The following is a 23,023-nucleotide window of genomic DNA, read 5'->3' on the forward strand; positions in this document are numbered from 1 at the left end:
GCAGTGCGCCCACTCGCAAAGCACCCGCAGATGTGGTTTTTTTCACAGTCAAATATTTATTTTCAAAATCGAATCTGTTTTTTTTTATACATATATATATATATATATATATATATATATATTCAAATATATATTCTAATTTAGAATATCTCTTGACAGGCCTATTCGCTTTGGACAAAAATGTCTGCTAAAGGCCCTAAAATGTAAATGATCACTGATAGTGATGAGTAATTAGAGGAAACTTTTGTGGAATAACTTTTTAATAATAATCCTACTAAGTCTTCTTGTCCTCGCTCCTTTGAACGTGCATCACAGTCTGCAGCGTATGGAACCAGAGGACATCACAAAAATGCAGTATTATTGACACACTTGTCCTTCCTTGTGTTTCCACCAATGGGGTCTTTTCTCCTGCCTTAGACACACCTCAAACAATTCATAACTGACCGACAACATGAGCTTCTACATCTCTTAAGTAGAGCCTAAGACAACAAAGGGTCATTCACTAGAAGTGGACACGTAAAACACCTGCCAGGTCAGGACGGTTTGACTGGCACCAGGTCTCGCTCCACATCTTAGGCATCCAGTGAGGACATTCAAGTGCTGTGTGTTATTTAATCTAATATGCGCATGTGGTTTTTACCAGTAATGAACATAACACAAATAAATGGAATGTGCACGCGATATAATGAAATTTAATGCGACCTACGATCAATAAGGCTAATCTATGGATTATACACTACATTGTAAAACGTGGCCCTTCTCGGCTTACGTGGGCAAGTAATGGATCGGCGAACTAAGTCGGTTCGAAAGCCTCATGGCGACAGAGAGCCTTCAGTGCCGCCACGTTTTTACCCCATATACAGTGTGGTTAAATGCCTCTTTTGTGCTCTCTGAATTAGGAATCGGGCTGGAGCTTCCACCTCTCAGAGTCTGTGGTTAAGGCCTGTAGTAGGAAACATTACAGTTCTCGTATTTACCGACTCAGAGGACGTCCATGTGTAAATATGGATAGTTTTAAAAGTGTCAAAGAATCGAGATCATCTGTTGTTGAATCCCCAAGACAACCAAACAGCGGCACTACTTTCTTCTCAAGATACATGGTCTGCGTTCTGAGTGAGCTCTCTGACAGTGACTGTCTCTCTTTCTCTCTCCGTACAGGACCCGGGACAGGTCGAGATATCAACGGCTCTGCCTGTGTATCTCAATCACTGTGGCTCCTGCTGGCCTGCTTCGCCTGCCTTTTCTTCAAGTGTTAATACGGCTGCCCTCCTCCTCCTCCTCTTCCTCCTCTTCTTCTTCTTCTTCTACTTCTTCTTCTCCCCTCCTCCTGGCCTTCCCTCCTCCTCCTCCTCCTCCTCCTTCTCTCCAACTCACCGACCATCCTTATTGCTACCTTATTACCAACTTGACCGCCCCCCCCCCCCCCACCACCACCACCCAGACTGTTTGCATCATGATACGAAAACCTTACGTGCTCTCGAGCACCGCTTACAGATTTTGCGAAAAAGTGATGGGTTACGAGTAAAAATGTTATAGGAACCACACACAAAAAAAAAAAAAAACAGTGAAATGAAGGACAGAACACAAGCGAACAGTGCTTCTTTTAAAGAATGGCATTGTTTCTTTTCAATTCGTATGCACTCCTTTGTTTCTGCTATATCTTGTCTTCGGGGTCTGGATCGGGTTTGGGATTTTTCTTGCATTTTTTTTTGTCGTCGTGGGAATGAAAGCAGAGGCGCCCCCGCTCACAGGGGTGCCAAACAATCAATTGTCTCTAGACGTACTGAAGAAGTAAGATATATTCCCTTCTTACACCCATAGATGCATTATTTTAACTTAAAAAAAAATGTTTTGTTTAGATTTAACCAGAGTGTTTAACCAGTGCATTTATGAGCAACATGCAAAGTATCTGCCAAATATCCATATTTATAGATCTGAGACTAACACACACACACACACACACACAAATCAAAGGGAAAAATATTCCGCAATGAGATCAGAGCCTGATATTAAAGTATGTGCTATTAATAAGCTGACGCTACTAGACTGAAACAAAGATATAGAGTATTAGATGGATATCGCTCGCAATCAGTGACGTCATTTCCGGATGCAGCAGCCGCTCGGGTTGTCGCCGTCGAGCCCAGAAATCCAGGAGTTAACGCCGAGCGCAAAACGTGAGGAAATTAGTTCGTCCGCTGATGGATACCTACACCCCATCATTCAGTGGCTTTGCAACCACTCGCCTTTACTCCGAAAACCAACTCCTCTTTCGTTTTGCAGCAGGAAAGGAAACACAGTTAAGGTCTCGATAATGAAGCGTACTGTACATAGTAAAACATTTTGTATTTCTCTACAATAAGATGACTCGCTCCGCCACTGTAACAAGAAAGGAAAACTGGGGGGGGGGGGAATCGGTTGCAGTCTGTGTTGCTTGTGCGTCGACCGTACTGTGCAGCTTGCCTCTGCTCCACAGCAGGCTGCGCCCTTAGCCACAGTACACACAGTATACTGTACCACATGCAGTGTTCGCTTTATAGTTTCTGAGGTTTAGGATCATTCTTCTATACTGCTGGAAATTTGGATAAAAATGTATGACACCAATGAATGACTTACTTTTTTTTTTTTCTCTCTCGCTCTTTCAAAGAAGTATGTGTGTTTTAATATGAAACGATACAGAAAAATTCACAATATATTGATATTGAGGTTCATTTGTTTTGTTTCTGTCTTTACCTCATTCATATTAGTTGTGTGTGTGTATATATATACTTGAATCCAATGTCCTTATACTATATGAAAAGGCAACTCCTATGTGTCCCATGTGTCTGAGTAGGGTAGCAACTTGTTGAGGATGAGTAACTCGTAGATCTCTCGAAGATACCCTGCTCGTCATGTGAACTGAAGCCCATTTGACAATGATGTTGTTTAAAAGAACGAAAGGTCTAGCATTAAAAGAAGATGGCTCTGTGCAGTTATTATTGTTCCTATCCTTGAGATGACACAAAAAGCGCCGGCTTACATGAAGAGCCGGAAAGATTACGTTTAGCTTGTGAGGCTCCAACAGTACAACGCGAGGAGTAAAAGAATACTGAATGCTTATTGTCCCTCAGTGGTCACCCAAGGCCACCGCTGATGGGCTACTGTAACAGAATAACACATTAAATGACGCATCCTGCAGCTCGTCTTCTCATCACACCGACGCCTCTTTTTCTTTGTGAGCAGCATGGTTAAATGGAGACCACGTGTGTCATATTTTGTAAAAAAAAGAGGGGGAAAAAAAAAAAAAACTCTCAAGAAGAAGATCTTTCGTGCAGTGCAGCTCTTTCAGGAAACAGCTCAGAGGTCAGATGCTGAGCCGTGATGAGAATGGCTGAAACCGGTGCACTATTAGCTGCCTTTTTTCTTTTTTTTCTTTTTTTTTGCCATTCATTTCAACCAAGGTGACTAACAGCGCGTGGACTCCAGCGCCCAGCTCAGCCTTCTTCTCCACCCCTGGATTGTGTGCGTGCGTGTCTCCGCTCTTCTAACAACCAAGCCGGAATAGTACCAGTACTGTAAAAAACGCACGTGTAATTAATGTCATCCTTTGTCATGCATTAAAAGACTTTGTGTTCCCAGTGTTTTCATTGCAAATGCTCCTGAGGCCATGGCTGTGTGACGTTGTGGTGTCACGCGGGTAGAGCTGCACAGGGACGGAGAGTGGACGCTGCTCCGATGAAAGCTGAAGCATTTAAAACCGTTCAAAAGCAGCATTTCTGTCGCGGCATTAACAGCATCTTCCAATCAGATGTCTCAGAGCAGCTTGTTTTAACCCTTCCATCCTCTGTGCTTTTTTTTTTTTGTTGTCTGTTTTTTTTTCTACAACTGAACAAATCCGATGTGTCCACTTTAACGCGGACGAACTTGACTCCTGAAGCTTTTCTACTACGTCGGCGTTTCTGCTTTTGAGCCCACATTGAGGATGCTAGTCCGTCTGCGGCGGCCGCCTTCTTGCCTTCGGTGAGAAGCGAACGATCTGGAATCCGTCGGTGAAATTGTTCTTCATGATGCATGAGAGTGATCTGTGCTACACGTCTATTTCAGTACATCCATCTGTCTCACGGTGTGTCACGTATAAAAAAAAAAAGAAAAGGAAAAAAAACCCTCAGGGCAGAGCTAGGCTGGCCTTGGGCAGACTCTCAGACAAAACTTTTTCTCTTTTTTTTTTGTTTTTGCCAGAGGAGACCCTGACAGACTACCAAGAGCAGGGTCAGATATCTCCGAGTCGTGTGCGGTACTTATTTTAACCTGCGTGGACTGCATGACGGGTAGAGGTAGCGAGAGGAATCCCGTTTGAAGGATGCTACCGTAAGTTGACTATCACTGAATCTTGAATTCTGTTGATTTTTTGTCCATGCAGGTTAAAAACAGCCAATAAGCACTGACTGATACTAAGACCACCTATGTAAAAGCCATGCAGCTCTGTCTCATCCATAAAGCTGACAGGAATAAGGAAGTACCGTCCTTCCATTGCTCAAAGAAACCAACAGCCAGCCTACGGACACAGCAGCGACACCCCGTCCCCCCCGTAGACAGACCCGGATATCTACTGAAGACTGTAGAAACAGCTTTCTAGTTTACTATTGAGCGTAGCCTCAAAACATCACCATCGCTTCACTGTTGGCTTACGTATGTGCGCGTGTTTACTCTGATTCTGATTCTTTTCCGTTGTTACTACGACCCGAGAAGCCAACACCAGGCACGAGCTAGCCGAGAGCTAGCTCTTTCTATTGTTTTCTGCTGATGGTTACGGTAGTAACCCTCTAACTTTAGGTTAAGATTTTTTTTTTTTTTTCTTTCTTTTCCTCCTCTGTGTGTATATACAGTATGATGTTTCTACAGTAGAATGTTGTAAAGTCAGCAAATCCATGAGATCGTGTTTATACAGCTCCGCATTTAAAGATTTAAAGAGAAAATGTAACTATCACGTTTATACGTCCCTTCCCCTTGTAGCGGGGGAAATGAAGATTCCAATCATGGATTATGACAAAGAAATGTCCCATTTTGTTTTGTTCTGTTTTTTTTTTTTTTCTATTTTATCTTACTTTATTATGGCATAAGGTGATTGCAGTCAGTTTCTAAAAAAAAAAGGAAAAAAATGCTGTGTGATAAAGGTATATGAGGAAATGTTCATAACACAAAATAAAGTTGTTTGGATTTAATGTTCTGTATTTGAATGTGACTTGAGCTGTCGGGGCAGTAACCTCTTTTCTTTGGGGATAGCTTGGAACACACGGAATCCTAATGATGGTACTGTCGTGTTTATCACCATGTAACATGCAAATAAAAATAATATATGTATTGTTATATTCTCTCTGGAGGACATTTTTGTATGTGAGAAGCGACTCAGATTCAGCTCATCAACGGAGGGATTGTTCCAATTTCCCTTTTGTCATGCCAAAGATGAGAGGTAAGGCTGGACGGACCTCAGCGGCAGTATGGCACAGGCGCATCACTGCCGTGGGTAAGGCTGCATTGAAATGTTTCACCACAAGGTGTCATGACAACCCAAATTATACTCTCACTGTGTCAAGGCATCTGGCAGGATGGGGGGACACAAGGACAGCATTCTGCATCATTATTAGCCTCTGACTCTTAAGATGAACAGGGTCAAAGGTCGGGGAGGGAAAAGCCTTTAGCTGCATAGATTCCAGCAAAATAAAAAATAAAAACTGCTGGTGGATGTTATATTTTATATGTGCCATAACTGTTTCTATCCAGAGGGACTGGGTGTAGAACTAACAAAAAGCTTGTGTTTTGGTTTTTTTTTTTTACATTTTATCTCACAGAAAAAGTGTAAAAAATAAAATAAATAAATAGATGAATATATCAAGGAGTTGGAGCCAATTTCTGTCCTCGGAATGGAGGGATTTAGGGCAGGAAAGTTCCAGATTTTTTTCTGACTTGAAGATAAGAGTACATAGAGGGAGGGAGGTGCAGAACAGTGTGTGACTCAGAGGGAGAGGGTGGAAGAAACTTTTTAAAGAAGTTATCCTGGACTGCTTGTTCAGCACACCGGCTTCATTAGTGTGAAGGTCACACAACAGGCTGGTATTTATGTTAACCTTGGAGTTATTTTTATTTTTTATGTTTTCCATTGTTTGTTGCTGTCTAGGAAGACGTCCCTAGGGTCCCATTTTAACTTCCAGCAATTGCGTGTGCATCATTCTATTATTCTGATATCAGGGAGACGTAAGATAACCAGTGGAACTCAGATCTGAAGTCCTTTACACACTAATTGGCACGTCAGTATTTTTCAAAAGCTGTTAAATTCGTCTCATCTTTCACACATTGACACAGAAAGTGAATATTACATCACTTTTTTCATTACGATTTGGGATTTTTATGAGCTTTCGTAACCGCCACGGGGGCATCAACCTGTCATGTTGCGCGACGCTGATCTCCCTCCGCAGCTCATGACAGTGGCAGACCTGTTCATTGCTTATGTTTGTCATCACCCGGTATTATATGACAAGGAACACAAAATTATAAAGGCAGCGAGACAAAGGGTGAGTAACCTCGATTGCTCCCTGCACAGACTGACGGCTAAATGTGTGGATTTCCAGATGAGGAGCTGAAAACTGCTGCATCCATCTGTGCTCTCTTTAAATGCACCAGACTACTTTGATAAAACAGTCATTTTACCTCACAGAAGCCACTGACTCGATTTATTGGTTGGTTTGTAACTTTGGTGTTTTAAAGTATTAAGAAAATCTTGTAAAATCACGTAACTTTTTTTCCTCAAAATAACCACTTCACAATCATTGTGATGGTATAGCGTCTTGTAATAGGCTGAATTGTGTCTCTATCTCAGCCACTCCGCCAACACGTCACTTCATTGAGAGCGTAAGGATCTCAGCGTTACATACATGTTGACTATGAGACGCGAGTTTTCAACACGTAACACTGTTATGACATAGAGTCAGCGCCGACATTACGTCTGACAAACTGTTACAGAGGGTGGATTTGTATTGACTACAGTGGTGTTGCTGCGCTCAGACACTGTCGTGGGCACCAAATTCCACAAAAATGCCAATTTTGACTTAGTGTTTAGGCCCAACCGGAGCCCCGGGGCAGGCAGCTGAGATGAACCTGTTGAGTGCGACCTCTCCTGACCCGTCAACGAGCCAGTCAGTGCTGCAGTGAGACCCCGGAGACCCGCGGGGCTCTCTCTGAGCTCTGCCAGCTGGCACCATTTTTCTGCCAGTGTCTGCCTTGCTTGGTCTGTGGTAAATAATATTTTAATGCAATTATATACCCGTGCTGCAAATTTGCACTGCTGCTGGTGTGAATGATAGTGATGCAACATGTCTGCAGGTGAGTATTTTGCATGTTTGTGTCGTTTATTCCTCACGTCTCCAGTGTGTAAAGGCCATGTCCTACGTGTACAGTATTATCCTGGTTATATTTGGGGTACTGCGTGTTAACAGTGGTTTCATAAGACCACATCCCCACATTACACACCTTTGGTCAGCTAATCTGGCCAGCTGCTGGCTGTAGCCTCATGTTACACTAACAAACAAGAGAATGGTATCAATTTTCTCATCTAACTCTCAGTTAAAGTGCTCCTTTAATTTTCAGTCTTGCCCCTAGATATATTCCAGCCCTTTGAAGTAGCAGCATAATTCCACATGGCAACAAACAAACTCCACAGTTTATTATGGTAATTGGCACATTTGCTTTATTTTGAAAACAGACATTGAAACCATTTTTTATTTTTTCATATTTTTTTCTCACAAGTTTGAACTCCTTGATAAGGTTGAAACTGGACATTGCACTCACTGGAACATGGGAAAAGTATTTTTTGTTTGCTCGTTGGTTTGATATTTTTTTCACGGTTTTTTTTTATTTCGTAACATCAGTGCAAGAGTATTTTTTTTTTTTCCAATTCATATAAACTGTCATAACAACACCAAAGACATCAAAAAGAAGCCGCCACACCTCTTAAGTTTTTGTGACTGCGAAAAAGTTCCTCTCAGAGGGAGAGTTCCCATCATGCATCTGGTTCGATGGTTCATGCTACTGTTCTCACGTTTTGGTTGGCAGAACACAAGTCGTCAATGTAAGAGCCAGTTACATCAATTCTATAGCAGATTTCTATAGTTTATTATATGATCATGTCATTTAAATAGCAACAGGTCCTTTACTGTATATTTGAGTAAACAGAGTTTGTAAAAGGGGTGTAAACCAAGCTTGAATGACTCAAGCAGAATAGAGAGAGAGTAATAGTCTTGTCCTACATGTGGTTTTTGGATTCAGGATAAAGCTGCCCAACTGGAAATGTCACACATTTAATTTTACATTCTATTCATCCATTCGACGTGTCAGTACATTACCTATGTTGCTGTGCTCTCAGTACACTTGTACCGTGTTGAGAACTCGAGTTGCATGTTTAAAACCAGCATGTTTTTTTTTTTTGTGCGTGCATTTGCAGAAGTACAGATTTTTATTTCGCAAAATGTGTTTTCTAAAGAAAGTGCATTGCAATGCAAATGAAGTATGGTGCATTCACAATGCATTTAAATGTGTAAATATCCAGTTGGTAGCGTAGTTCACTCCACCACTGATTCACTTTTACGATGGATAATGAAGATGTACCAAATGAAATCCTCCTCCTTATCATCACCACCATCATCATCATCATCATATCATCATCAAGGTAACAATCATTTTTCATAATCAACAACATCATCATCATCATCATCGTCATCGTCATCATCATCATCATCAGCGCCATCACTTCCTCATGGTATTAGCTTGAGCCAAAAAACTTCACACTGGAAACTCCCCCAACATGAGAAAATCATTGCCACACAAAAAATGACAAACAAATAGAAACGGACTGCCTTCGCATTGGGAAGGCAAAGAGCAACCTTTTAAGATTTTCGTTTTTGTGTTATTCTTCATACTCTTAATTCTGCTTTCTTTAGGTTAGACTTTGCCTTTAGTCATCCTTGGACTCGGTGGCCTCCGCCGCTGCATCTGCCGGGGTGGCCTCCTCTGCTTTAGACTCCTCTGCAGCGTCTGGTTGGAGGGGTGGAGGAGGGAAATGAGATGTAAGGGTGGTAAGAAGGGGGACAGGGGAGATTAAAAAAAAAAAAGGTGGGTTGGAGAGAGTGGAGAGGAAGAGAGAAATTAGCCTGCGGAGAGGAGGGTTTTTTTTTTTTTTTACACAGGGAGGTTGGAATAATAATAAAGCTCTATCTGGGTCTTCTGAGATACTGAGCATCAAAGATTTCACGTGGCAGCTGCTACTCTTGATGTTTTAAATATTTCACCTCCGAGTGGCTCTCTGCATGAAGGCTAGCATCAGAATCTTGCTAGAATCAGAAAATGTGGACGATAATGTGTGAGAGAAAATAGGGAGCTATGTAATTCCATGTTGTTGACGAGACGTCAACTCTGCTAAAGCTGCGGGCCTGTCACTCAGAAGGTGAGACGTCACGTCTGAAGTCCCACATTGGCCGCGTAAATAATGAAGGAAGAGAGTGCTCCTAATGGACCCATGAAGCATTTGAACTGACATCACAATGCTAACAGCAGCGTCTCGGCCTGTCACATCTGATACTGTGTGATGCCCACGTTGTACTGCAATATCCAGCGGTGTCTTACTAAGAGGTAAATACTGCTGAATAAGATTCCATGATACATCGCGAAGCCCTTCCCAAACAAGTTTTCTGCGTATCATCGCTCTGGTTCTTTATATTTTTTTCATCACATTATTTGAATCCTGTGCTGTACGTTATTTCGCTGTTAAGAAATGAATAATGTTTTAGCCATGTGTTATATCTTACTACTGTCTATGAAATAAAACGTACAAATGTTCTGTCAGCCCATTGTATGAGCTACAATGATTTTTTGTGACCTTCATTTTATTGATTCTGCCCAAGCCTACTATCCAAGAGCCCTGAAAGTGGTGATGTCAGACCAAGATGATCTCATACTCTTTTAATAGAAAGGGGAGACATCAAAGAATGACATCATTGCATTGGAGATTAGGGTGATGGAGTGCGTGCCTGTGGGCGTGGGTGCATGGGAGAGTGTCTGTGAGGGCGAGGCAGAGAGAGAGCCAGAGACAAAGAAGTGGGGCAGCCATGTCTGTGTGTGTGTGTGTGTGTGTGAGACTCGAGACAGCATGATCTTCCAGGTAAGAGCTAATTAGCTTGTCACCAAGTATGACAGACTTGAGAGTGTCTTTCACCACGGTCACTGAGCTGAGTAATGCAAATGCAATTTCACCCAATTCACAGACTCAACGCCCGTCATTTCTTGTATTCTGACATCAGTATCACCTCTGCTATCTCTGGCAAATTATATATAACTGACTAAAATGTTTGTGTTTTGATGATGGATTTGCCAACAAGAAGTGGAGATGGTAAAACAAACACTGGTGAGCACACACCACTTTTCCCGACTTCCCCTAACATTTGTAATTTGTTTTCCGACATAAGGATGTTGCTATGAATTTGTTCCTCATGAGAAAGAAAAGACAGAGCACATGGAGTACCACAAGGCTTTGTCCTGGGTCTGCTACTTTTCAATCTTTGTTACAACTAGGGGTCATCATCAATAAGCACATCATTGATTTTCACTGCTATGCAGATGACACCCACCTCTACATGGCTGTCGTTCCTGCTGGCTTGAGCCCTCTTTACCCCCTTGAGAACTTGCTTCTGAATTTATAGATGATCCAAAATGTTCTAAGACGTATTTATTACAAAAAAGATTCTGATCGTTAGAAAAAAAAGTGCCTCGAGTTCACTACACTATTTCAGCACTTTACATCTTAGACAAAATCTCAGCAATACCTTTATTCTAATTTAACTTTCCAGCTGCATATGAGTTGTTTAAGACAATCTTGCTTTTATTACAACTAGGCTTTACTTTGGCAGTGCACTGTCTAAAGGTCTCCCCCAAAAGTATCTAAATCAGTTTCAGCTCATACAGAATGTTGCTGCCAGAGATTTAACCGGCTCTTGTCACTTGGAATAATCTTTTCTTGTACCTGTCTATGATCGTTTCAATGAACTTTCCCCAGATTAGGTCTTATGATGCATCAGACAAAAGAAAAAAAGAAAAAAGGATGTCCCTGGTAGATCCCTCAGATCCACTCAGGCCCTGCTGCTCACTATACCAAAGACAGTAGCAAAGACAGCTTTCAGAAGCTGCTTTGTGTAGTTTTGCGCTCACACTGCAGCACTGTGTCCCTCTGAATCTGGAGGCAGCAACAGCAATTAAAGCATTTAAGTGATTATTAAAACACCCCCTGATAAGCTTCCACCTACAAGTTGTCATTACCTTTCTACTGCCAATTTTTGATTATGCCCATGACTCAATCTAGAAGATTACAGTAATTGTGAATTTGGTGGCAGTTGTCATTGTTTACTTAATACCTATCTATATTTACATGTTCATTTTATTCCAAAAGTATTTAAATATTTTAATTGTTGTCTACGTCTTCTTGCACAATTGATTTGCATTTTTCTTATATATTTAATATTATATATTAAGTTGTTAATGATATCACTATGTGTAATTATGCAGTGCTATGGCATCATGCTATCACAGTTAACAGCTTGGTCAGATGTAACTAAGTGAAGCCAGTGACCTGGACTAGCCTTGATGGAGGATCTGGATCATACCGCGTCTGCCTCGTGAATTATACAGTCAGATCAGGGTACCTGCCGCCCTTGTGAGTCCAGTCTGTGTGCTGACAAACCCTAACCGAGTGACTTTTTCATAAATATGAATTTTATATATCCATTAATATTCATTTTGTGGCCGGCGCTGGATTCTTAATTAGCGGTTCTTTGTCAAGTAGTGTTTGTTTGTGACAGACTTCCCCGGTGCAGATTGTGACCGGTAGGGATCATTAATCATTCATTGAAATCAGAGCACCTGTTATCCCCGCTCTGCTCCATGCAGGCCAGCTATCCCATCGAGGTGGTAACTATGACAACAGGGAGACAGTGCTGCCTAGGTGACCTAGTTTCCTTGTAGTTCTCCAGTTGGTGCGTGTTGGTGCGTGCGTGTGTGCGTGTGTGTGTGTGTGTTTCCCACCTCACACACCCACCTACTGGAGACTGAGCATGCTCCATTAACTACCTGTCTGACCTAGTCTGAGAGTCCTTGGACCAGAAATATGAGATCATGTAGAATGTATGTTGTGAGACTTTACTGTATCAGTGTTAGAATGTAATTTCATGGCCTTCCAGTTTCCAGCCTTCTCAGGTATACATTTCCTCAACAATGGGACATGACATGGTGGTTTGCTTTGAACTCTATCAGCTGATGTTCCCGGATATTATCACATATTTCCACCTGCTGTTATGTACAAACAGGATCTAGCAGGGTTATGTATTTTCCCCTCTATGTGTGGCTTAATATGAACTAATGACGTTCATGTGAACCCATCTGAGATGTTCAGCCTAATCGTGACGGCAAATCTAGCCCATTGAGCGACATCATTCTTTACCAGAGCTTATCATTTCCAACCCTGCGTCTCTATCCCAATCTCCACCTCATCAGTATGGCGTTTCCATCTCTGAGAGATACAAGGCTGTCTAATCTAATATTGAGCTGTGTCTATGTTAACCAGTGAATGGTGGAGCACTGCCAAAGATCTTTAAATTCCAAAGACTTGACAAGCAGTTATTTCCTGTTCTGCCTGCCGAGCACACTGCAGGAAAGTGTACCTATTCTTCTTTATAAGTATTTTACAGTAAGTAATAGCTTCGTGATTGGCGAGTGTGTCTGGATTTATTTTCGTCTCTGAACTCAGTGCCCTCATGCAGTGTTTGAATCAGAGACACACGTCTTACTTTATTTTGGCATGTGCATTTGTGCATGTAAACCTATTACATGCACAAAAGCATTCAAAGCATTTTAGTCAATCCGTCTGTGATGAATTGATGTTAAAAGCGTCACTATAATCTGCATACCTTGTTTATCTTTTGTTTGGTTAGGCTCCTCCTTCTCAGCTGTCGGGCTGACAGCAGCAGGCACATCGGCTTGTCTGGCCTCCTCCTTTTTCTCTTCACTCTCCTCCTTCTTCTCCTCAGCTGTGGCGGTGGTGGGACTCTTGGCTGCCGCTGCTGGGGCCTCCACCTCTTTGGGCTTCTCCTCAGCTTTCTCCTCCACCTTTGGCTCCTCTTTCTGGGGCTCAGAGGGTGCTGTGGCAGCCGTAGGAGAGGCAGCAGCGGGTGCTGCTGCTACAGGAGACGTCGCTGCGCCTGCAGGAGAGTTAGCTGGCTTGTCTGCCACTGGGCTTTTGGCTTGGCTCGTCTCCTCCTCCTTCTTGGCCTCCTCTCCTGCAGCTTCCTCCTCCTTTGCAGGTGCCTCCTCTCCCTCTGCTTTCTTTGCCTCCTCTCCTCCCTCTGTCGCCTCCTCGGCAGCAGCAGGACTGTCTCCGTCCTTCTCCTCCTCTCCATCTTTCATCTTTTTCCGAGTTATGTGTCCACGGAAGCTGGCCTGTATTTTGGTGGCAGCCTTGTGGGCCTTGTCCTCGGGTTTGTTGGTGGTGCCATCCTGTTCAATCTTCTGGTCCGCCTCCTCATTCTTCTCCACCTGGCAGCCAAGAGAAAACACAGCAGATTAACATACTGTAAGCCATCGTGCAGGTCCACTGGAAACCAGGGAGGAATTTTACTGGTTGTTCTGCCTAAACCAAGTAATCCCTCTACTGTGGGGGTATGTAGCTTGAGGATGATCATCCCAAAATATCATGCTGGCATACTTTTACTTGGGATTAGAATCCTAGCAAAGATAGGTAGGTAGAACATGGTAGGAGTTGAAAGGTCAGAAAAAAGACAAAGTATATGCTATGAGAGTTGGTTTATTAGGTAACTCATGAATGGGTGTATTTATAACCCTTACTGGAGAATTGCAGACTGGGAAAGGTGGGTTAAGGTCTCAGGACTGGTTTGAGTAGAAGTGTAGGACTGGATGAGGAACAGGGGTAGGAACAGGACAGCACACAGTGTAATATTGAAAGGGGTTCCATGGTATTACCTTCGGCAACGGGATCCATACAGTAGCTGTCCATCAAATAGTGGGTTGTGCTATGAGTCATAAAAATCTAATGAAAAGAAAATCAAATAAAACAAAGGAATGAACGATGAGCACTGAAAGTGGCAAACAAAATGAATCAGTACATTCAAAATGAACAGGCAAACAAATCAAGGTGAAAATATTCCCGCGCCCAGATTCGACCAATCAAAAGCTTCGAATGTGCGCCTCAAATGAATGTGAAGAAGCAACATGGAGCCAACACAAATTGCCAAAGAAGCATGCAAAGGCGGTGCAGCATCAGTTAGCCAAATGATAAAGATGTGAAAACTGCGGAGACTGAATGGTTTTGAGTGTTTTTTTGTCCTCCCAGGTGTAAACGCTCTGACAATGTGATGAATACACAGCATTTTATCATTTCATGTTCTGGAAAGAGGAGATTTAGCACCATTGTGATTCAGGAGAATAACAGACGTGTGTGTGCGTGTGCGTGTGTGTGTGTGGGTCGATTGTCTCCACATAATGAATTGCGTACACTGGGATGTGGGGCACGCCAAATGACTCCAGGCATTTATTGCAGTCATTCAATCCAGAAGACAGACATGAGGTTGATATTGTCCTCTTGATAATGCTGCCGAAATAGGTTTAGTGAATAATTCAACTCAAACGTGCAAAAACCTCTCCGTGGCATTCGTGGATGTCGCCTGCGCTCAGTTGACAGCCTCGAAATTGTAACCGGAGAAATGCAAGCCTTCACAAACTGAAGCTCTTTCCCCCAAAAAAATAATGAGCCAGCCTCTATTCTCTAGGTACAGTAGCTTTTTCTCCGGCTCCATCTCTGGCTGCTAGGGAACGAGCTGCCTGCTAGACTCTCTCTCAGCATTCACTGCCATACCCCTCCCAACCATCAAAGGTTACCTTGACAACCAGAGTGCTAACTCATCACGGCGCTGTCTGCTGGTTGGTGCTATGAAAGACTGTATGTCACCCTGATTGGCAGTGCACCTGACCCCTCAGGGGAGCCGGCCAATGGGAACTCGTAAATCAGGCAGAGCAATCAGCGTGGCGAAGGAGGGGCTGTTTGTGATGCGGCGGGCAGGGCGCGGCATGGGTCCGGCAGGGGGGTGGAAGCGAAGGGGTTACATGTGTGTTTGTGTATCAATGCTGGCAGTGTGTGTCACTGAGCAGCAGCAGCATCTTGTTTAAGGTCAGCGCATTTCATTGGAAAAGGTTTCCGAAGCCGCGGCCGGGGGGAACAGCGGCGTCCATCAGTCCATCTCCTGATGCCTTCTGTCTCTAATAGTGTCGTTATATTGGACGCGAGGTTCGACTTGGACAGCTGCCCGCGCGAGGAATCACATTCGTGCGACATGATTTATGAGCCAGAGGCCCTAAACCAACATGTCTTATTCAGGGTCAGTGTGTCAGTCCAATATTGGAGCAGAGAGGCCAAGGTACAGCTGTGTCGCTATATCCACCTCCACCTTTTATTCGCGTGCCATTCCCAGGGGTCAGGGTGTAAATCCCGCTCCCGGGCCTTCCCCCGATTCTTAATATCACCATCGTCCTGAAGCAATTTTGTGCAACGTTATATTAAAAGAAAAAAAAAAAAAAAACTTCAATACTGCCGGCTGTGGGAGGTATGGTAGATTTCCAGGGGCTTCATAATGCGCCGCAAATCTGGTGATTTATATTCAAGCCGACCTGAAGCTGTTGACTGAGCGATCAGCTGTTAAGTTGTGGAAATAAACTTTAGGAAGTGTCCTGCTAATAAAAGTGATAGCAGCAGACAAAGCCCCGCCGGCACGCCCTCTGCTCTTAATCATAATGCAGGTCTCCAGTGACTTATTTGGGCTTTTATTGTGTCTGATCTCATGGGGTGCTTAGAATTGCCAAAAAATTGACCCAAGCACTTAACTCTAAATAGAATTACTTACCGGCTGCCTACAGTGAGTCAGACAGAAAGAGCGAGGGAGAGAGAGAGAAAAGGGAAAAGCGGTGGACGAGAGTGTCTGGGAATATGGGGGTATGACATCATTATTGGAACGGAGGGGATGTCATTTACTTTAGCGATCTGGGTGTGTTCGAGTGCAAATGTAATAAAATCACAGCAGAGTGCCAGGTGATCTCATATCAGCGCAAGACGACGGGGTGGGGGTGGGGGTAGAGAAAGACCGCCATCGCCGTTTCAACCACAACTGTAGCATCATCATTTGCATTATTGATACGCGTCTATGCATCATCCCTCAGAAAAGTGCTGCGCTGTGATTTTTCCGACTGCTCTTGACTGTTTCCATGGACCCTAGCATTCAGCGCCCGAGCGGCCTCGGCCTGTCATATCAAACTTAATGCGCTTTAATATACAATGCACCGGCGGTTAATGACCGAGATAGTGGCTGCATTAAAATCTCATAGGGTCTAAACAGGAACATTACCGCACATCCTCTTAAGAGGCGCTTTCTTGAAGACTCTGACTGTTAACTGAACCCTGGTCACGTATCCTCCTGCAGGCGCTGTTCCGCTCGGTGTCTGTGCGGCACACATTTTCATTCATGAATACAGCAGCACCTCCCAAAGGTAGAAGGTACACTCCCTTTAAGTCTCCCCGCCAAGACTCTGTGACCGTTTCAACTCTTCCCTTCATTCGCTCGCGGGCCGGTGAGACAGCGTATTTGCATCGTCAGGTTAATCAAACGATTTATTGCAAATCAGCTCGCAGTGTTTCCTCTTCCTCACTACATTAACCGCTGAAAGTTGTTTTTTTTTTAATCCGGCGCAAAGCTGAATGTTTGCAGTAAAAAAAGCCTGATTGCAAAAAAAAACCCTCGTTATGCAATCCTCCTGCAAATTCTCGTAGTAAAAGTGTGATAACGTAGCTACACCTCAAGCTCGCTGCAGGACACTTGAGCATGTGTAGGTGACGAATAATGGCCGCCACCTGCATGTTCAGAGTCTTAAATGAACAATGGCTCACAGGTTGGTTTATCTAAACACAGGAGTGTCATTCGGTGGCGGTAATGAACGGCTGCGCTGAAACATGCTCAGCACATTATCTGATGGCCGGATGTGTCTATCAGCTGCGGTCTGTGCTCTCCCCCCGTCCGTCTCTGTCCTTGGGTGGGCACCGGCTGTCGTGAGAACCACACCCGAGAGTCAATGGCTTCACCGACAGATCCATAAACGCGCGTGCACACACACACACACACACAAACACCATCCCCCAATGGTTACACACAGTAACAATCCACCACCTTCCCGCTGCCTCATCGCCGGTGCCATTAGGGACTTGTTTCAGGCGGGGGTGGAGGGGGAGGAATGGGGGACGACGCGGCGGAGCGGTGGTGGTTTACGCCGGCCGAATTACCACAGAACCTCAGCTCCAACACTAATGCCAGGCGTGCATCTAATCGTGTTTTTGGTTGGGTTTTTTTTTTTCTGAAAAATGCATTCTGATCCATTCAAGCGGGAGACTCCATTTTCACCTCGCTGCTCCACCCAGCCCGGGAATCGAGCGCTGCTAGCAAGAGGGGAGAGAAGTATTAAAGGTAATATCCGCATTTGTGACAATGGAGGTACAGAACGTCGCCCAACGAGTGCAGCTGCTTAATTTATTGGATTGAAGTCACTTTCATGTGCAGTTACTTGAGACACGTGTTTAATAAGCCAGATACTGTATGTGATAACGCGATATACGATTCAGTGCACTGGCCAATTCAAATCAAATGGACTCGTCCCCTCCAAACACTTTGCCACATCGCCACAGCTCCTGAGCAGGCGGAGAGGTAATATTAGCCACCCTGCTCGTGGCACACATGCTTCCAGCAATGGCACCTCGCTCTCTAAAAAAAAAAAAAAAAAAACCCCAGCATGATTTCGAGATCTCAACGGCTGTCTGCTGTTCTGCAGGAAAACATCCAGACACCACAGAGCAGAGACTGACTGCTGTCTGCAACTGCTGGATATCTCCCTCTGCTTCCTCCTCTTTCTGTCGTCTTTTGCTCTGTTCTTCGCTGAGCAAACTGCTACCCACTCATTTCTCTCTCTCTCTCCCGCTCTCTCTTGCTCACACACACACACACACACACACACGCACACACACACATACAAGCACAGCGGAGCACCACACCCTTTTAGCCAGCTCTCTCTCCTGCAGATGAGGAGAGGGGGGCTCAGGTGGTGACTGCCACAGCCCCTGCTCGCCATCGCCCTCTCTCCCTCTCTCCCTCTCTCTCTCTCTCTCTCTGACTCTCCCCCTCTCTGTCCTTTGACGGTGAATTAACGAGCAATGTTAAAAGGATGCACTGTTTCTTTTACGGCGGGGCCTGGGAAAGATGCTCCGAAGCAACTAATAAGCGGCCATATGCCGGCGTCACTACATCCTCCGGAGCTGCCTTTAATTCAATTACACCGACTCTCTGCCTGAACAAAGGCACCGCAATCGCCACTGATCTCACAGGGGCCGGGGATGAGGATGAGGAGAGGGGCAAGCAGAGGTGGAGGGGAGCCATAGGCTATTGGCAGGAAGTATGGGCTGTGGCTGGGGCTTTTGCTAAAGCCAGGCTTTGCGGGGGGAACGGGTCATTGAGTGCACGGTGAGCCACAGTGTGAGAGGACATAATCGTCTTTAAGGTAGCAGGCCGAGTGCTGGTTTTGGCCCAAGCTGAAAGCGAAGGCAGAGCGAGACAGGGCAGGCAGGCTCGGTCCTGGTGCTAGGGATGGAGTCGGGGCGGAGCTTGAGAATATCACGTACGGTTGGGATTTGAAGTCCTGATTGAAGGGGCAAAGGGCAACTTCGAGTAGGCCCGATGGAGGAGGAAGACCTGGGTTTAAGAAGGACCTGGACCTGAACTTGAGCCTTGATCTTTTCCCAGACTCCCGGGCGAGGACAAGTCGGCAGTGAATTTAGTTCACTGCTTAAAAACTGCTCTAAACCTAGAGAGTGGGAGACAGTGAGGAGACTTAAATGAAGTGCTAGCAGCCACTCCCATAAGTGGAGATGTTGCAACAGCACTTAACACTTCACAATGGCAGCACCCACAGCGATATTGCCGTGTTTTTTAAAAAAAAAACATGCTCTTTGCTCATCCACCCATGAGGACCACAGAGTCTGCCTGGATTCATTTATGCCGCTGCTCGTCAGAAGCAGGAGCGGGATGATAAGTGCCTGTAGGCCGGGGGGGTATTTTTCCCCGTGGCGAGGCGCGCACGCTAGAGGCGGCGGCAGCGTTCTGTGGGAAAAGCCGGCGCCTCACCCACATGGCTGCAGTGTGCAGCGTGCCGGCTTCCCCTTTTTTTTTCTTTGATCGCTCTCAGCCTCGCGCCTGCTCACCTCCTCCGACCGCCATCCCTCACCGTGTCACCACCACGGTCCCTGTCGGCTGTAGCCTCCCTGTAGCATCATTCCCATTCTGCCTTTTCTGCTTTGCTGCATGCCTGCCTCTCCCTACCTTCCCCCATACCTTGCAACCTCCCTCCCTACCTCAGTCATTTTTTTTTCTTTTTTTTTTTTCTTTTTTTTTTTACCTCTAGCTCCCTGCCAACCGAGTTCCCTTCACACTCTACCTCCTCTTGCATCCTCCCCTCGTCTACCTCCATGTGCACCGGCTCACACTCCCTCTCCTCCTTGCCTCTCTGCATCCTGCTGCTCTGCCTTGCATGTCTTGCAACTGGCAAGCCTGGATTCCCTTTCTATCCCTCTCTCTCTCTCTCTCTCCTTCTCTCCTCCCTGCCACAGCTAATGTGACTCATCCAGACTAACATTTAAGAAGCAATCAAGTGCCATCAGTATCCAGTGTGATAGGAGTCCGATAAAATCGCACTCAGTGTGAGATAGCAGCAGGGACACCGGCCCTGATCACACACACACACGCACACACACACAAAACCCCAGCGATAGCAGCTGAAATACAAGAGGGTGAAGCACAGGAGAGTGCCACCCTCCTCTCTACTGTCCAGACCCACCCGCTTCCATGCAACACCTTCCTTTTTTTCTTTTTTCTTTTTATCACTCGCTGCCACCGTGAACAGCCATGGGTTTGCTCGAAACTACCCAACACCACCCTTTCGCACCCTTTAAACGAGTGCACACTCCATAGTACCCTCCACTGACAGCATCCACTTATAAAGCTGGAGGGCTATGATAATCCATTTAGTCTCATTTATTCCCATTGTATCCCCCCGAGGCCGCTGACATGATGGTGCTGCTCACTCAATCCCGTACCCCGCCCTTTTTTTTTTTTCCTCTCTGTGGAAATTTACTTTCCTGTGTCACCCATTTATGCTCAAGGTAACAGGAGTAGGGAAAAGATACCAAGACCCTCCCGTATTAAAGGCGTCAATTGAGAGCACATAGGTTGCTCCAATTAATATCAATCATCATAAGCAGTGGTGGACCAGTGCTTGAGTTCAGAAGAGGGCTCCTGGATAAAAGAGGGAGTGTTCCAGCTTTAAAAGCGGAGACAGCACAGAATCTACCGAGTGCCTTTCAATAATCTTCCACTTTTTTTCAAGTGTCTGATCAATATGAGGGAATGCCCGGCCGCCCAAGGATCGAGTTACAGCCCTTGTGCCTCACTGCGAGTACAGTGTGAGGTCTGAGAGGCATTGTGGCAACATCCATTCATGCGGGATAATCACATTAACTAGGCGTGTCTGGGCTCTGTGGGTAGACTTCTATAAGGCACGCCGGGCCCCCCGAAAGGCACCAAGGAAATCACACCAACGTTTTTCTCCGACCCTCCGACCTCAAGCAGCAAAAAAACCCAGATCTGACTACAAACCAACAGTCTCAAAGTTCAGAGTTTTGAAGATGCATCATTTTTTTTTTTTTTTTTTTTTTGGTCACACGAAAAAGAGCAGAAGAAAATACGGATAGAAGCAAATCAGAGCAGTTTACCGGTTTGGTTCTTCTTATGCAGCACAGCATAGTTGTAGTTGTTGTTGTTTTTTCTTCTCTGCTTCTTTCTTCCCTTTTTTCCTCCCTTTCACTTCTTCTTCTTCTCTCTCACCCTCTCTCTCACACACGCGCGCTCGCTCTCTCTCTCTCTCTTGCTCTCTCTCTCTCTCTCTCTTTCTCTCTCGCTTTCGTGCACACACACACACTCTCTCTCTCTCTCTCTTTCGCTCTCGTTCTCTCTGGCTGTATCAACAGCTAAGCCGCCCAGTGCATTTACTCATCCCAGTTTGCACACACACGCTCTTCAGTCTGCCTGCCTGCCTGGGCGCACCTCTCTCTCTCTCTCTCTCTCTCTCTCTCTTCCTCTTTTACTCGCAGCCTGACAATGACTACAAGCCCACCCTTTAAACCCCTCCCTTCCCGGCGCTCCCTCCATCCCTCTCTCCTCCCCTCTTCCCTTCACACTACCCCTCCTCCTCCTCCTCCTCCTCCTCCTCCTCTTCCTCCTCCTTCTCTTGCTTATAGTGATGAACCCCCCCACCTCTTTAAGATCAGCACTCCTCTCTTCTACATCTTCTCACCCCCCCCCCCTCTCCCTCTCCTCCTCCTCCTCCTCCTCCTCCTCCTTATCCTCCTCCTCCTCTCCTCTTTTCAGCCTGGCTCCTGCAAAAGCTGCGGCCCCACCCTGAAAAGGACTCTCATCTAATGACTGACTGGATACCTCCAATTTCTGCTTTTCGTTTCCTTTTTTTTTTTTTTATTGTGCCTTATTTTTGTTTCCCTCAACACAACCCCTGTGTCTTATCCCCTCCCCTTCCACGGACATAAGGGGGTGTCTTTAAAAAAGAAGAAGAAGCAGCAGCTCCCAAATGGAAGTCGCCTCCTCTGATTGCTCAGGCTCCCTCTCAGACTGTGTGTTATACACTCTCCGGGTCTCTGATTAGTGTTGTGAGCCTGTGAGCTCCTCGTCCAAATTGCCACGGCGATGCCAAAAGCATGTTTTCTGGCACAGCCGGGAGCAGCTCTTGCCAGGAGAGACGTGTGAAAGAGAGCAGTGATGATACACACACACACACACACACACACACACACACACACACACACACACACATACATTCTGTGCTCTTAGGACACGTCACCCGCACCACCACCAACCCACCACCCCCCCACCCCCCACCCATACCCAGCGCTCTCTGTTCTCATGGAAACACCAGCAGATAGACAAGAAGAGCAGAGGAGGAGGAGGAGTGTGTGTGTGTGTGTGTGTGTGCGTGTGTGAGGGAGAGAGAGAGAGATGGAGGGAGAGAAAGGGATGGAGGCAGGAGGAGGAAACAAGAGGGCCGGGTGTGGCAGGCAGACAGGCAGGCAGGCAAGGCGAACTGCCTCTCTTTCCCTCTCCCTCCCTCCCTCCCTCCTTTTTTTTTTTTTTTTTTTTTTTTTTTCCCTTCTCCCCTCTGTGCCCACATTTGCACATAGTCTGGTTTAATGAGCGGGCACAACGCATGCATTATCCCCACAACTACATTTATAACCATTACCGTACAGCGAGGCTCGCAGGCGCATGCTCATGCTCATGCAAACACCCACACTCTGTATTTGCCTTTCACAATACACACACACACACACACACACACACACGCATACACACACACACATACACACTGTGGTGTCAGAAGAGTCCCCACCCCCGCTCTGACACCGGCGCGCACCAGCAGATGCTACAGACACAATGAGGATGGAGGGAGGGATGGAGAACAGGACAGGCAGAGAGAGAGAGAGAGACAGAGGGGTGGATGAAGGGAAGAAGGGGTAGTAGGGGTCCTGAGGGGTTGTGCACCGCTATTCTTCCCTCTTACAGGATTATTCCACATCCAGTTCACTGAGGGGAAATCATTAACCTGCACCGCTGAGCCACAGCCTTTCCCGGTGGTCGCTGCCGCCGCCACACAGGAACATCTATAGCACCGTTCCTTGGCCGTACTACATCATCACCGTGTGTCATCGTGTTCCTATAGCAGGCCGTATGACACAGACGCTGTAATAATGCCGGCTACTGCTGACCACGCACGGCCTTTCTCAGCACTG

At 45.6% G+C, this 23,023-nt stretch overlaps 2 protein-coding genes across 4 annotated transcripts in view; one reads left to right on the forward strand and one right to left on the reverse strand.

The window, feature by feature from the left end:
• The window catches only part of lsamp (limbic system associated membrane protein), a 470,076-nt gene extending 464,733 nt beyond the window's left edge, over positions 1-5,343 (forward strand). For all 3 annotated transcript variants that reach the window (XM_030395195.1, XM_030395200.1, XM_030395187.1), the window contains one exon: positions 1,159-5,343. In XM_030395195.1, coding sequence (XP_030251055.1) covers positions 1,159-1,256 — 98 coding nt within the window. In that variant the 3' untranslated portion in view covers positions 1,257-5,343. The remainder of the gene's footprint in view (positions 1-1,158) is intronic.
• A 2,351-nt stretch (positions 5,344-7,694) lies between these two features.
• On the reverse strand, positions 7,695-21,321 carry gap43 (growth associated protein 43). The gene is made up of 3 exons (XM_030396490.1): positions 20,939-21,321; positions 12,978-13,602; positions 7,695-9,060 (listed from the first exon to the last, which is right to left on the reverse strand). Exons 1-3 carry the CDS (start codon positions 20,966-20,968, stop codon positions 8,981-8,983), a joined length of 735 nt encoding a protein of 244 aa, XP_030252350.1. The 5' UTR covers positions 20,969-21,321; the 3' UTR covers positions 7,695-8,980.
• Positions 21,322-23,023: the final 1,702 nt, after the last annotated feature.

Source organism: Sparus aurata, chromosome 2 (assembly GCF_900880675.1).
Source record: "Sparus aurata chromosome 2, fSpaAur1.1, whole genome shotgun sequence".
NCBI lineage: Eukaryota > Metazoa > Chordata > Actinopteri > Spariformes > Sparidae > Sparus > Sparus aurata.